The 16,108-nt window shown below is 40.4% G+C and overlaps 1 protein-coding gene across 4 annotated transcripts in view; it reads right to left on the bottom strand.

Annotated features, from left to right (window-relative positions):
- Nucleotides 1-15,552, bottom strand: part of LOC125105267 (cytochrome c oxidase assembly protein COX16 homolog, mitochondrial) — a 31,736-nt gene extending 16,184 nt beyond the window's left edge. The window contains exons 1-3 of one of the 4 annotated variants that reach the window (XM_047738576.1): nt 12,806-15,552; nt 4,634-4,705; nt 527-565 (exon numbers count right to left, since the gene is read on the bottom strand). In XM_047738576.1, the coding sequence (XP_047594532.1) occupies nt 527-565; nt 4,634-4,705; nt 12,806-12,874 (180 nt within the window). In that variant the 5' untranslated portion in view covers nt 12,875-15,552. The remainder of the gene's footprint in view (nt 1-526; nt 566-4,633; nt 4,706-12,805) is intronic. The other 3 variants (XM_047738575.1, XM_047738578.1, XM_047738577.1) reach the window with 3 other exon arrangements.
- Between the last annotated feature and the right edge of the window lie 556 nt (nt 15,553-16,108).

Below are 16,108 nucleotides of genomic sequence, written 5' to 3' on the forward strand. Positions count from 1 at the left end.
ATAATGTATAAAGAGATGAATCTGAACTTTAAAATCTTACGTAAAGAAAACCCCAGGTTCAGGTGGCTTTACCAGTGGAATCCACTAAAGAAGAAATAATGCCAGTGTAACAAAAAAACCTTCTAGTTATGTGGTGAGCACAAGTTTGATGTCAAAATTTGAAAAAGATAGTAAGAGAACAGGCCAACTTCACTAATGCAGAATTCCTGAAGAACATACTACAAAAGACAGCAACATACCAAAAAGACAAGGTGAGTTCATTTCTCAGGAATGCACAATTAATTTGAAAACCACAATGTAATTTGTAAATAAATTAATGCAACAGAACAGACAACAAAACAGACACAGAAGAGCAGGAAGGAAAAATGTTGTGTCAGTAAATGGTGCTTAGACAACTTATTGTCTATATTAGGGGAAACATTCTAGAAGCAGAGTTAGGGATCCCCAGAAAAAGAAAGACCCAGACATTTCAGGTCCCCAGCTATCCCCTGCCACTATTCCCCCACCCCCTGGATGTGTGCCTTACCAACTCTACTTGCCCAAGCACACTTCTTCGCAGAACTGCCTACGGGGTGTTAGAATTACAAAGAAATGAAAAAGAAAAAGAAAAAACAAAAAACAAAACAGCAGTTAAGAATTTTAAGGGAACAATGGGAATGTAAAAACTAAGTCTCTAATAGGCCAGTAGATAGCCTAACCATATCAGAAACAAAAAAATCAATGGTAAAACTCCCAGTGCTATTTCAAAAGTAAAGATTGACCTAGCACATTCTTGAGCTGTCTTTGCAGGATTGAAACTAGCAGGAAATTTAAAGCTTGTTTTTCAGAACTGTTTCTCTGTAGTCAGCTACTGTTTCTTTTCAGACCCCACTAAGAAATACACTGGCTATGGGTCAACTGATAAGGTTCCAGTCTATGAACAAGCAGGCCCTGGCAGACCTTACCTGAGAAAACCAGCCTAAGATCTCATCCAGCTCAGCACCTGGGTGGCTCAGTCATTTAAGAGTCTGCCTTCAGCTAAGGTCATGATCCCAGTGTCTTAGGATGGAGCCCCATATAGGGCTCACTGCTCAGGGGAAACCTGTTTCTCCCTCTCTCTCTCTCTGTCATAAATAAATAAAATCCTAAAAAAAAAAAAAAAGAAAGAAAGAAAGATCCCATCCAGTTTATACTAGCTTGTGGATCGTGTCCATAGCCCCTTCCCTTTGTCCAACAGTTATTATGCTTCAGTACAGTATTAAAGTCTTTGCCCTGTGAGGAGCACAGGTTTCATAAGATACTATGTCTGCACAACCTTATTCCTGTCTTTACATGTGATGACAAAGCTCTCCTTTCTGAATATCCATCCTAATCTTAAATAAAAAGAACTCTCTCACCCCTGTTTGGGTAGTCATGGATTTGGAAGTTATTTCCATGATTATCTTCTTGTTTGCTGCAAATCAAGTTTCCTTTGTGTAACAACTCCGCCTGCTGTCATTCCTATAAATGAGCTGTTGTAATCTCTATCTGCAACTCACCAAGGAGCAAACAAACTCAGATTAGTTGAGTTACAGCTAGTTCCGTTATAGTTCCTCCAATGTGTATGGGTTTTTTTCCAAACCACCAAGCAATTAACTCAATTCTGACACTACCTACCTGGAGATGAGTCAGGTCCCACACGTTAGGGGCTCAGTCATCTAAGATAGCCCCCTTCCCCACTTCATACACCAACTGCAAATCCAGGATGTCACCTGACTTGACTGTCTATAGACTGGAGGTTCCAACAATCCCTCCCTGAGCAACTCACAGAACTGAAACATTTTATTTATAAAAGACCAGATAGAAAAGACACAAGGGAAAGTACAAGGGAAGGGTGTGGAGATCGCATGTCCTTTCTTTTTTTTTTTTTTTTTTTTTTAAGATTTTATTTATTCAGGCAAAGTACAAGGGAAGGTGTGGAGATCGCATGTCTTTTTTTTTTTTTTTTAAAGATTTTATTTATTCATTTGACAGAGAGAGATCTCAAGTAGGCAGAAAGGCAGGCAAAGAGAGAGAGAGGAGGAAGCAGGCTCCCTGCTGAGCAGAGAGCCCAATGCGGGACTTGATCCCAGGACCTTGAGATCATGACCTGAGCGGAAAGCAGAGGCTTAACCCACTGAGCCACCCCGGCGTCCCTGTATGTCCTTTCTAAGAGGGCTACTCTCCCAGCACTTCTACAAGTTCCCCAGCCAGGAATTTGTCTGAATCTTATCTTTTTGGTTTTATTCGTGCTTCATTACATGGGGATGACTGATTAAGTCCTTGCCATTGGCAATTGATTCAACCTCTAGCCCTACTCCCCTCCCTGGAAGTCAAGAGGTGGGACTGAAAGTTCCAACCCTGTCTCACAAGGCTGGCTCTCCTAGCAACCAGCCCCCATCTTTAGGTTACCCAGGGGCATTCCATAAATCACTCACACAACAAAAGACACCTTGCTTGCTCTCAACAATTAGGAAATTCCAGGGATTTTAGTTCAATGCCAGAAAATAGGGCAAAGACCAAATACCTATCTCTTACAAATCAGAATATCACAATTCCTCACACTGTGTACAAAAAATCAATTCCATTTGGGTTTTATAGTTGCAGATCTCAGTATAAAAGGCCAAACAAAAATTTTAGCAATCATATTGAAAAATATTTTTATTTTGGCATAAGAAAAACTTCTTAAAAGGACAAAAAGAAAAGTAACTCTGAGTAAAAAAGGAATAACAGACTACACTAAACTTGTTCATCAAAAGACACCATTAAGATGACGAAAAGGCTTATAATCTGCCATGTATAAAGAAATCTTACAGAACAATAAGAAAAAGACCAACAATCCACAGAAAAAATGGGCAACCAAGACCTAAAACATCACAATAGAAGACACACAAAAAAGGAAATATAAGTGACCAACAGACACTGGAGCAGTGATCAACTTCAATACTCACTCCTCCAGAGCAGGAAGGGGACTGGCCCCCAGGCTATCCAAGATCCAATATTCAGTTAAAAAATTATAAGGTCAGGGTGCCTGGGTGGCTCAGTTGGTTAAGCTTCTGCCTTCGGCTCAGGTCATGATCCCAGGGTCCTGGGATCGAGTCCCGCATCAGGCTCCTTGCTCAGCACAGAGTCTGCTTCTCTACTCTCCCTCTGCCCCTCCTGCTCATGCTCTCTCTCTTTCTCTCTTTCTCTCTCACTCTCTCTCTCAAATAAATAAATAAAATCTTAAAATAAAAATAACAAAATTAAAATTACAAGGTGTGTTCAAAGACAGAACATTTACCCACAAAACCAACAAGAGAAAAAAACTAGACATTAAAGCAGATCTATAGTTGATGTACGTTGGAGATAGGACTTTAAAGTAACATATATATTCAAGATATTAAAGGAAAAAGTAAATAAAAACATGATTTCATGGAACATTATATGTATTATACATTCTTTTTAAATTTAATATTTACCCTAATACTTACTGTCTTTAAGACTAGTTGAAGTTGGTGTTTCTCTTAAACTATAAAATTAACTGAGAAAATTGAATGGGTCTTTAATACACTTTACTTTCCTACTAATAATTATTAATTAATATAATTAATATACATTATATAATATATATTTCACTAGTAGATCTCAATAATATTGGTAGAAAAATTTGTATATATAAATGTTATATATGTACATAGGAAATTATACATATGTATATATGCTTTACATATACAAAACTTGGGAAAAATATCAGATGTGGCCACAAACAAAAGCTACATACTTTTTTTTTTAAGATTTTATTTATTTATTTGAGAGAGAGAGAATATAAGAGGAGAGAGGTCAGAAGGAGAAGCAGATTCCCTGGCAAGCAGAGAGCCTGATGTGGGATTCGATCCCAGGACTCCAGGATCATGACCTGAGCTGAAGGCAGTCGCCCAACCAACTGAGCCACCCAGGTGCCCCAAAAAACTACATACTTCTGAATGAATTAATCAGAGTTACTTAACTAGAGTTCTTATGTAACACCTGGCCTAAATTTGTTCATGATTGTAAATCAAAGAGGGTGAAAATCCTAAATAGCTCTAAATAGCCATGTATCCATAGGTAAGTTACTGAAGCTCTCTGAGCCTCAGTTTCCTCACCTGTGAAATAAATTTCACATATATTTATATGTATAGTTTCATATATAACATATAAATATATACCTAAAAAAGTTAAGTATCATTATTTGTAATGAAAAATAATTTTCCTTTCCTTCAGTTTATCAGTATACTTTATATATCAATATAATTCATAAAATTACTGGTATTAATATAAAACAGCTAATTTGTAATTAGAATAATATAACAGGAGTAAAATTGTCCAACATTCTCCAGCCCCTTTTAAATCCTAAAAACAACTCTACTGAATATATTTCATTGGAGAATGCAGTATTGCAAATTTTCTATGAATAAGATAACTAAATTCTTTATATTTCATGATTCATTTCCATATGATCACTCATGTTGTCTTAAAGAGGAAGAAAGAGCCCAAAGATCATACAACCCCTTGAAAAATTAGACAAAACTCACACTGCTTAGTACACTAAGTAAACACACTAAACCTGAACAATCATATACACAGACACATGTTAAACTCCAATTACAGTCCTTACTTTAATTTTCACAGCATCATAGCGGATTTGTGAAAACTCACGAAGACCAAAAGAACCTCCAACAATCAGCAACTGAAACAAAGAAAGGAAACAGTTAAACAAAACAGAAGGGCAGAATTCAGTCTATCTACAGACTAATGTCAACAGTGGCAGTTTATATGAAACCCAATACATTATTTTCTTGGTGAGCTACCATTCATCCGTTCAGAGTAGATGCAGTATGAACTGTCACTAGGAAACATTTTACCCTATCACCAAATATCAAAGTCAGTACCCCATTACTTGTTTTTTTTTTGTTGTTGTTCATTTTTAAAGATTTTATTTGTTTATTTGAGGTGGGGGAGAGAGACAAACAGACTCTGTGCTGAGCGCTGAGTGTAGAGCCCAATGTGGGACTTGATCACATGACCCTGAGATCATGACCCGAGCAGAAGCCAAGAGTTGAACACTTAACCAACTGACCCACCCAGGTGCCCCCTCATACTTGTATTACACCTTATGGTTTAAATAACATCATCACAAGCATTGTATTAGTTGATCTTATAAAAGAACTAAAGCTAAGAAAAAATCCATTTAAAAGATGGGGAAATAAAAGAACAGGCAACTAAATGACTTGCCTATGATCATATCTGAGTAAAGCTAGGAATTAAATTCTGGCCTCATTTCTTCAAGACCAGAATTCTTTCAATTTTCTGTGTTTGCAAAATAAGCTAACTACACAGCATTTTTCTCCATTTTCTTACCAACTAATAAAAGAATCGCATAAAATATACCACACTTCTCAATACAGGGCAAACCTTACAAGATCCCTCCAGCTGTCATTGCTGTTTTATCATCTCTTCCAATAATCTAATGGGCGTTCACCCCTAATCCTAAAGCTGTAATAGTCTAGCAATTTGGATAAAAATAAAGTTTGATCACTACCTTCGTTTTTATGTCAATATACTAATATCACCAAATAAGGAAATATAAAGATATAAAACACTGTAAAATATAAAACTTTACAATTTTAAAGTTGAAATACTAATAAAACCTTTAGGTTATAAATTTTAAAACCCAGTAAGTCTGACCACATAAAAATTTTAAATGTCTATCCTGAAAAATAAATGAAATAATAACAACACAAAATCAAGAGACAACAAAGCAGGAAAAATATCTGGCAATGTCAATACGTAAGAATTACTAAGTAACATAACTCTTGTCTTTGTGTTTCAATGAAGAGACACATCCCTGGCTTTCGTAACTCTGTCTCAGTCTCCTTTTTTTCATTCTTCCTCATCTTCCCAACCTCAAAATGTTGGGAGTATCCCAAAAGGCTCCAATTTTCACATTTCTTCTAACTATTCACAATCAAAACTGAGTCCATAGCTGATGTCATCCAATTTCATGGCTTTAAATGGGCTCTATAACCTACCAACCTCCAAATGCAGGCTTTCAATGGGAAGCATCCCATTGCCTTCCTATTTGACATTTCCACTTGAAAGTCTAACAGACACATGGGGCACCTGGGTGGCCCAGCTGGTTACACATCTGACTTCAGCTCAGGTTATGAACTCCAGGTCCTGGAATCTGCCCACATTGGTCCGCCATGGGGGGAGGTCTGCTTCACCCTCTCTCCTCTCTGCCCCTCCTCCACATGCTCTCAGAGAAATAAAATCTTAAAAAAAAAAAAAAAAAGTCTAGCAGATATAATAAATTAACATTTAAAAAAACTGTCTTGACTCTTACCCCAACACTCTTTCCAGTAAATGTCAACAGCTTTCATCCAACAGCTCAAGCAAACTTCTTTGGAATCATCATAAGCTCCTTTCATTTGTTTCTCACATCTAATCCATCCCTGAGTTCTGTCACCTCTACTTTTTTTTTTTTTAAAGATTTTATTTATTGATTTGACAGAGAGAGTGAGAGAGCACAAGCAGGGGGTACAGGGGGAGATAGGGGAAGAAGCAGACTCCCTGCCAAGCAGGGAGCCCAATGTGGGGCTCAATGGACCCTGGGATCATGACCCAAGCCAAAGGCAGATGCCTAACCATCTGAGCCACCCAGGCGCCCCATCACCTCTACTTTTAAAATATTTCCTGCATCTGACAGTTTCTGACTATACCTTCTCCTGACATTCTAGTCCAGGCATCCATTATCTCTTTCTGGAACTTCTACAATCATAGTACCCACATGTTACATAATGAAGAATTTGTCTGATCTTTGTCTTGGGTTCCTGGGCAGAAAGTACTACCTGGGACTTTCCTGAGTGACAGGAGTATCTTTGTTATTGGTGGGGGGCCCCTAAGACCACACCTGAGTTTATGCTAATGAGGTGACTCAGGGCAGGCCCCTAGATAGTTACAGTATACAGTCAGGCCATGCTGGAATGACCAACGTGTGAATAGAGTGATGGGGCTTTAAGCCCTATGATATCAACCTGACCCCCAAGGAGATGGGGCTGGACACTGAGTTCCCTCACATTGTTAATGATTCAATTAACCATACCTAGATAATAAAACCCCAATTAAAAAAACTCTGGACACTGAAGCTTGGTTGAGCTTCCTGGCTGGTAAACACATCAATGTGCGGGGAGGGTGGCATGCCCTGATTTCACAGGAGGAAAAATGGAAACTCTGCTTTTGGGACCTTCCAGATCTTACCCTGTGGTCTCTTCTTTTGGCTAGTCCTAATTTATACCCTTTATAATAAAACTATAATTGTAAGTATAGTGCTTTCCTGAGTTCTGTGAGTCATCCTAGTGAATTACTGAATTTGAGGGGGTTAACAGGAACCCATGAATTTATAATCGGTTGTATCAGAAGCACAGGTGGTCTAAGAATGCCAGAGCTTTCAGCTGGTGTCTCAAATAAGGGGAGTTTCATGAAGGACTATTCCCTTATTCTGTGAAATCTGTGCTAATTCTGATTAGGGCCAGAACTGTACCACCTACCCCTCATTACCACAGTATCTACACTCCTAACTAAGTATCTTCATTTGTGCAGTAGATACTATATTATCTTATCTATTGAAGGAACCAGATTCATCAATTCTCTCATTTCCTAGATCATGAAAATCTTGCTCACTACCACATGAGTCATAATAAAAAATGCTATTATTTCTCCCACTTATTAACAAACTTCTCTAGACCTCACTTCCTAACATTACTGTCCTCTCTCCTTGTTCCTATATGCAGTAAAACTTCTCGAAGGAGTTGTTGATGCTCACTGTCCCTCCCACTCTCTCTTAGACCCATTCCAACCACAAAAGACATCCACATTTCCAAATCCAATGGTTAACTCTCTGTTCTCATCTTATTCATGAGCATCATCTGACACAGTTGATCACTTTACTCCTTTCCCCCTTACACCTGGTTTTTCTTTTACCTGAGAATACTTCTTAGTGTCTTTATTGGTTCTTCCTGTGCACTCAACCCCTAATGTTGGGAGTACCCCAGCGCACAATGACTGGTCTTCTCTACATTACTTTCTTTTGTGATCTCAATCAATCCTATAACTTTAAAAATATTCACATGTTGATTACTAATACTCCACCTTTAGAAGGGATCAAGCAGGCACCAGGGGAACAAAGCAGCACCAAGTAAACAAACAAAGCATACCAGAATAGCACTGCAAAGGTTCTGGAACCTAAATTATTATTGGAAAGAAAGCCCAAAATAGTATGCTATTACCTACAAGCTAAGTCTAAGCATGGTGACTGCTTGCTAAAGTAGAAGACTTAAATAGGATACAGAGTTTCCTAACATAATATTCAGAATGTCCACGATACAATAAAAACTCATTTGTCATAGCAAGAATCAGGAAAACAGCAAGTTGAATTAGAAAAGACTATCAAGAGATATTAACATGGAGATAAACCAGATGTTGGAATGATCTGACAAAGATTTTATTTATCTATTTTTAAGATTTATTTATTATTTGAGAGAGAGACAGAGAGCGCCCACTGCACCTGCACCTGCACCTGTGGGGAAGGGGCAGAGGGAGAGGGAGAAGCAGACTCCCCGCTGAGCAGGGAGCCCCATGCCCATGCCAGCTGGATCTTAGGACCCTGAGATCATGACTTGGGCCCAAACCAAGAGTTGGACACTTAGCTGACTAAGCCACCCAGACACCCCATGACCTAACAAAAATTTTAAAGGAATCATTATAAAAATGCTTCAGAGAGCAGTAACAGATGTTCTTAAAACAAATGAAAAATTAGAAAATCTCACCAAAGACATAGGAAAAAAAAGAACCAAAAGATAACGTCAAGTAAAATGGCAGACTAAGAACCTCCAAAAATCTTCTCCATCAAAGCAATGAGAAAACTGGCAAAAGTTGTCAAAGCAACTTTTTTAGAAATTTGAAAATTAAGCAAAGACTTGCAGTAATGTTGGGAACATCTTCTTAAGAAGGAGACTACCTTTCAGTAAGAACAGAAAGCTTGGTGGCATTTTTATTCCCACCTCCCTGCCCCAGCTCCATGGTAACCATGAGAACAAATAGAACGCATCATGATACAAAGCAGTATCCTCTAAAGGGGCAGCACGGGGTTGGGGCTCCTTAAAATCTTATTCTCTGAGAACTGTCACTGCTTGACCAAATCTGGTGGTTCAGTGGAAATCACAGTCACAAGGCTTGCTTCAGTTTTCCTGACTTGGAGCTCAACTAGTACTAAGAGACTTCTCCCAAGAACTGTTTGTTGAAAAAATTCAGAGGCAATTGTTTAACATTGTGACTGCCTGAGATGGTAGGCAACAGGGCAAATAACAGTCTAAACAAAAAGCTTAAAAGGAAAATATGAGAAATAAGGTGTCCACAGAGGACTCTGGAAAGTTCTAATATACTCCTGAGAATCTAGAAGGAAATGCTCATGAACAGAATTGTGCCCATGCCCAGAGTTGTGTAAGCTCAGGAAAGATCTGAGAAGGCCTTAAACACTTGCCTGTGGCTAACCTTGAGTCTCTGAGCAAATGGGAAGTAAAAGCTCAAGGCAGAGTTGTAACCTGCCTGGCTGAGTGTTGAAGACACACCAAAACAAGCACACAGAGGCCCTCAAAAAAGACTTACTGGTTCCAGGTGTTTAAGGAAACCTCTACCCAATAAAAAGAAAAATAACCTGATTTAGAGTGGGCAAATGATATGAATAAACATTTCTTCAAAGAGATACAGATGACCAATAGCCATATGAAAGGATGGGCCATATCATTAGTCATGAGGTAAATGCAAATCCATACCACAATAAGATACCTTCACATACACTGAGAAGAGTGTAACAAAAAAGATGGACATTAGCAAGTGTTGGCAAGGACACGGAGGATTCATTGCTGGTGGGAATGTTAAATGATGTAGCCACTCCGGGCAAGAGCTTGACAGTTCCTCAAAATGGAGTACCAGATAACCCAGCCATTCTATCACTGGGGAGATACCTAAGAGAAAAGAAAACATACGTACATCCATACAGAAACTTGTACATGAATGTTCGTAGCAGCATGATTCACAAGGGCCAAAAACTGGAAACAATCTAAATGTTCACCAATGGATAAATAAAATGATAAATAAATAGGACAGGATTAGGATTAAAAAATTTTCTAGCCAAATGTTGGAACATTATTTAGCCATAAAAAGGAATGAAGTTTTGATACGTGTTATAACGTGAATGAATCTTGAAAACACTATGCTAATTGAAAGAAGTCAGTCACAAAAGACCACATGTCATATTACACTATTAAATGTATAGACAGGGGCACCTGGGTGGCTCAGTGGGTTAAAGCCTCTGCCTTCGGCTCAGGTCATGATCCCAGGGTCCTGAGATCGAGCCCTGCATCGGGCTCTCTGCTCCACAGGGAGCTTGCTTCCCTTCCTCTCTCTCTGCCTGCCTCTCTGCCTACTTGTGATCTCTGTCAAATAAGTAAATAAAATCTTAAAAAAAAAAAATCTATAGGGGCGCCTGGGTGGCTCAGTGGGTTAAAGCCTCTGCCTTCAGCTCAGGTCATGATTCCAGGGTCCTGGGATCAATCTCCACATCGGGCTCTGCTCAGCGGTGAGCCTGTGTCTCCCCTCTCACTCTGCCTCTCTGCCTCTCTGCCTACTTGTGATCTCTCTGTCAAATAAATAAATAAAATCTTTAAAAAAAAATAAAATAAACCTATAGACAGAAGTAGATTAGTGGTTGCCTACGTTGGGGGGAGAGAGGAGAAAACAGGAAGTGACTACTAATGAGCATGGTGTCCCTGATGAAATTATTCTGAAGTTAGACAGTGGTGGTAGTTGCATAACTCTGTGAATATAGTAGAAACGCTGAACCGAACACTTAAAATGGGCTAATTTTTTGGTGTGTAGGAACCAGTAGGTCACTGGTCAAATTAGAAAGATAAATCCTGACTAAATGGGTAGTGTGGAAGCTGAAACAAGTATATTCTCTTTCTTCAAGTAGTTTGGACACGGAGGGAAGGAGAGTTGTATTTGCCTATATACCTGGTGTTCAAAATCCTCTTCTGTATGTCCTATGAAGCATTAATATTTATCCAAGAGAGGAAATAATTTCAGCTTGAAGATAAATGTAGTATAGTAATTATGGCATATGCAACTGTTACATGATGAAGAGGATGTATCTTTTGAGTTCTTTCCAGTACTGTTTGGTTTCAGAGTACTGAATTCAACATTTTCCTCTTCAATTTATTACTATGTTTAGGACTCATATTTTGAAACATGGTTCTCTAGGTCTGGTATAGATGTAGAGACCAGTACAGGGTATCACATTTGGGGAAAAGGCTACTGTGGTACTTTCCATTCCCTGAAATAAAATACAAGTGGAAACCCCTAAACTCCTAGAAGGTACTTCAACACTAGTGGTTTTAATACCGTGGCTTGTGATTTTGAAAAATAAGAAACAAAATCAAGTTGGCCTTCCCTGGGACATGCAGGTGACCACAAGTTAGTGACCACGACCACAATGCTTCTGAATGGATCTCCATTTGGGGGCAGAGGAACCTAGAGGGAGGATAGTTTTTACACATGCCCTGTCATTTACACAAATATAATTACTGCATTATCTTTTAAGATAGTTTTCTTTAAACTTTTTTTTTAAAGATTTTATTTATTTATTTGACAGAAATCACAAGTAGGCAGAGAAGCAGGCAGAGAGAGAGAGGAGGAAGCAGGCTCCCTGCTGAGCAGAGAGCCCGATGTGGGGCTCGATCCCAGGACTCTGAGATCATGACCTGAGCTGAAGGTAGAGGCTTTAACCCACTGAGCCACCCAGGCGCCCCTCTTTAAACTTTTTAAAGGTCACTTCTCTCCTTTAGTTCTGATTAAATGTGGAAGTTGGTAACTTCATCTTACCAATATCCATACAAAGAATTAAACAGGATTTAAAAGAAAGTGGCTTTTGTCCACACGTTTTATTGAAATTGCCTCATGTACTATCACATCAAGGCTTGCTGAAGCAAAATAACTTGCCAAGGTGAAGCAACAACAACAAAAAAGGGCGCGGGGGGGTGGTGGGGGGGGGGTAGAGAGTTATCTGGTTGGATTCCAGCTCTGGCTGGTGTTATGTTAACCTCAAGCTGTATCTTCTAGACGAATGAGATCCTCAGGGAACTCAGTGTAGGACAGGACGCAAACACATAAACACCAAAAGTACACTCAACGTGCTTCAAAATGATCAACTGCAAGTCAGCGACCTTTTGAAAGGTCCTACAATGTGGCAGGCACCGTGCTAAACACTCAGTTTTCACAAGCTTTTATTGAACTCCTACCAACAACCCGGGAAGAATTAAACCAGTTCACAAACCAGGAAGCTGAAACGTGGAGATGCCCGAAACTGTACAAATTAAGTAAATACACCTGGCTCCAACGAGCCACACCACCGTCCAGGTGTAGCAGGAGGTTAACAATGTCAGTTCAGTAATCACCCAGACCTGGGGCAAAATCTGGTTCTGACCTCGCTCCCTGAAGCACACCCTGGTGACTACTAGGGAGGGTAAAAGAGGGACTCCAGATCGTGGTACGAGCGAAGGGAGAGGACTAGGACTGCCACCTGCCGCCAACCCCTTCCCCGCCCCCCTTCCCCGCCCAGGCTGCGGCACCCCGCCCCCCCTGCCTCCCGGATCTGGGCCGCCGGGACCGGCCGAGCCGGACGCCCCACCCCTTCCGGAATCACGCCCCACGCGCTCTCCCTGCCGGCCCTCACCAGCATGGGGACTCCATAGCGAAGCGTCTTGTTCTTGCGCAGGGTGCGCATCACCGAATGTACAGACATGACTGAACTCTCCCACGGGAGCGGACGCCTAGTCCGACAGGCCCAGCGCGGCCTCCCGAATCCAAGCTCCCTCCCCAGAAGGAAGTCCTTGACTCGCCTCCTTTCCTCGGCCTCTCGGTGCTCGGTCCTCCCCTGATCAGCCTCCGCCAGGCAAAAGCAATAGATGCGCGTAACACACTCGCGCGTCCGGGGGGAAATTTCGTGTGTCGGCCATTTGGTTCCGGGACATTGGTTTGCAGTCGGGACTTAACGAATTGAAGCCGTATTTGTAGTCCTCAGTAAATGATGTGGAAACAGATACCTCCCACGTTCTGGGTCTTGCCCAACGTCTTCTGACGTTCCCTAGCACATAGCCGCTCAATAAAATCAGCTAAGAAAAAAACAAAAAGTTACTTTCGAGCTAGTATTGCAGCTTCTGGTACTCTTGGCTATTTGTGGGGTGGGGAGTTCTACAGCTTAATAATTAAGATTTAGAAATAAGTCACCACGAAAGGGTAGGTTGAATGGCAATCAGTGTAGCCCCTTGATATCACTGAACCTTTAATGCTAGTGCTTTAACTACTAGATAGCCTGTAATGTTCAGCCATTTATGAATGTCTATTTTCCACTCATTCTGCAACCCTCCAGCACACATTTTTGCAGGTCATTAGAAGGTTTGAGGAAAACAGAGGTGAAAAGATATAATCCCTGCCTTAAAGAAGCTGATAGTTTAGTGGGCAAACAAATGAGCCTGTGCCTTAAGTGCAACAGTTGATCAGGAACCAACCCCCACGTGCCATTTGCCAGGGTGAGTGAGAAAGCCTCACCTAACACGTGCTATTTGAGCTGACATAATAGTATAAAATACAGGTGACATGGAGTAACATTTCCCATGTTATCCTTGTGATCTTCTCATCTGCCCCTGCCTCTATTGCCATGGAAATATTCTGGTTTAATCCCTTGTCATCTTTCCACATATTGAAGTCATTCCACAATAGTAAGTCTCACATTGAGAAACTCCCTCTCTACCTTTCACCTGCTCTTATAACACCCATATCTATAGGCCCACAGGGTCAAGTATGAAAAAACCCAAAAAACAAACATAACCTTAGTTGTGATTCTCAGGTCTATCTTCCACACTGCTGAAAAGTTATCTAAAAAGCATAAATGAAATTCTCCTGGTTGGTTTTGTTTGTTTACCTATACTAATCACTCCAATTTTCTTAGCAAGGAATTTAAGGTCCTTTGTAATGGCCTGCCTTTTCTGCTACTCTTCTCCATTCACTCCATACTCAATTTTGGAGGAGATCTTATTCCCTGAGGATTGCATGAACTTCCACATATCCAAAATGCAGCTTCAAGGACCCCAGGTTTTTGAAGCCTCCCTTATTCCACGGGCAATATAAATTACTCCCTTCTCAGAGCTCCAATAGCCTTTGACCAATATATATCACAGAACACTAACACACTGTATTTTCAATTTTAGTATACAAAGTCACTGTTGCTCCAAATAGCAAATAAGCAAGATGAAAAACAGGAAAGAGGGAAGGATACTTCAGAGTTTGAATTTAAACCTTGGGGCTTAATTTTTGGTTCTGAGACTGAGGAAATGAGTCAAACCTCCCAACTAATCCTTCCCCAAAGAAGCATCAGCTGAGCTGAGCCAAGGGTGATTTTGGACTGATCAGGACAGGCTTTATTAAAGTGAGATTGAAAATTTCTTACCCCTATTTCTCAAATCTTCTGTCGCCCCAATCTCTCCAAGGAAGAGACACCCTGCAAACCTGGGGATTGAAGCAATAAGGTGGGAGCACTTAGCCTGAGAAGTTAAGTCAAGCTGCACAGTGCAAAGTGCTGGGAAAAAATTATGTCGATTAAGGGAAAGAGTCTGGAACAGTTATAGAACTCAAGAGAATTTAGGATCGGAGGGATGGGTGTATAAAGTGTTGCTATGGATCTCCTTTAAAGTGATTTTTTTGTACTTTATTTTGAATTATTTGACTTTTGCTTTTTGTTGTACGTTTGTTTAAACAAGCTGTGTTAACCTACTTAAAAATAAGGGGGGAAAGGCACTTGTTACCTGTAACCCCCCCTTCCCCGTGCAAAATTTTATTCCTCCTCTATTAAGTTCTTCTTGGGGACTAGAATTAAAGGAATTTGCCATTTCATGAATCCAAGAGCCTTTTCCTTCTGACTGTATGACCACAGGGCTTATATATCAACTTCCTTTGCCAGTTGTTTGAAGGTTTCTGGAAGCATTAGAGTTCTTAAAGCCTGCCCTTTATGAGGACAGGGTGCAAACCTTTTCCTCTTTGTATATATTGGTATCCATCAAAAAATTATTCATTTTCTGTGTAACCCCAGAATGGGTACCCAGGGAAAAACAGAAGTCCAAGAAGAATGTTTGGAGACTAGAGTGCTGATGAGAAAAAGAAGAAAATTTGAAAACAAAATGTAAATGCATAAGAAGTTGGTATTAGGATGGTCTGAGGGATGGAGAAGCTGATTGGTAAAGGGCTAACCTGTGGAGGCTTCTGTGGTGAGGTAGATAGGACTGTGGGGAGCAGGTGCCTGAAATGCACTGTGATGGGGAGGGGGTGTGCTGGCTGTAGCTAGGGAACAAAGCTCAGGGTGCCCTCGGGGCTAGACAAGCTTGGAAACAGACAGCTTCAGGGCATCTGGGTGGCTCAGTCAGTTAAGCGTCTCCCAACTCTTGATTTTGACTCAGGTCATGATCTCAGGGTCATGAGATTGAGCCGTGTGTTGGGCTCCACACTCAGTGGGGAGTCTGCTTGAGGATTCTCTCTTCCTCCCCTTCTACCCACCCCCACAACTCACATGTGCTCACTCTCTTGCTCCCTCTAAAACAAATAAATTTTTTAAAAAGAAGAAAAGAAAGCAGAGGCTTCTGAGGAAATGACGTGAAGTTAAGAATTTCACTAGAAAATCAGTGAAGGAGAAAACACACAAATTTTAAAGTTTGTATGAAGACCCTGAGCGGAAGAGTCTGGCATTTTTGAGTAACCAAAAGGCTGGGGGAGTGGAGGGATCAGAAAGAAAGAATGAAGTATTGGGTGAAATGAGTTTGGAGAAGCAGGCAGGAACTAGATCATACAGTATTCAGATCATACTGAATACAAAAGATTCAGTATTTTGGACTGAATCTTAAGGTCAATGGGAAACTTCAAGGGCTTTTAAAGCAAATGAAAGACAGGACTGAATCCGTTTTACCAGGATCTCTAGTTTAAGGCAAGC

The sequence above is a fragment of the Lutra lutra genome, chromosome 7 (assembly GCF_902655055.1).
Source record: "Lutra lutra chromosome 7, mLutLut1.2, whole genome shotgun sequence".
Lineage (NCBI taxonomy): Eukaryota > Metazoa > Chordata > Mammalia > Carnivora > Mustelidae > Lutra > Lutra lutra.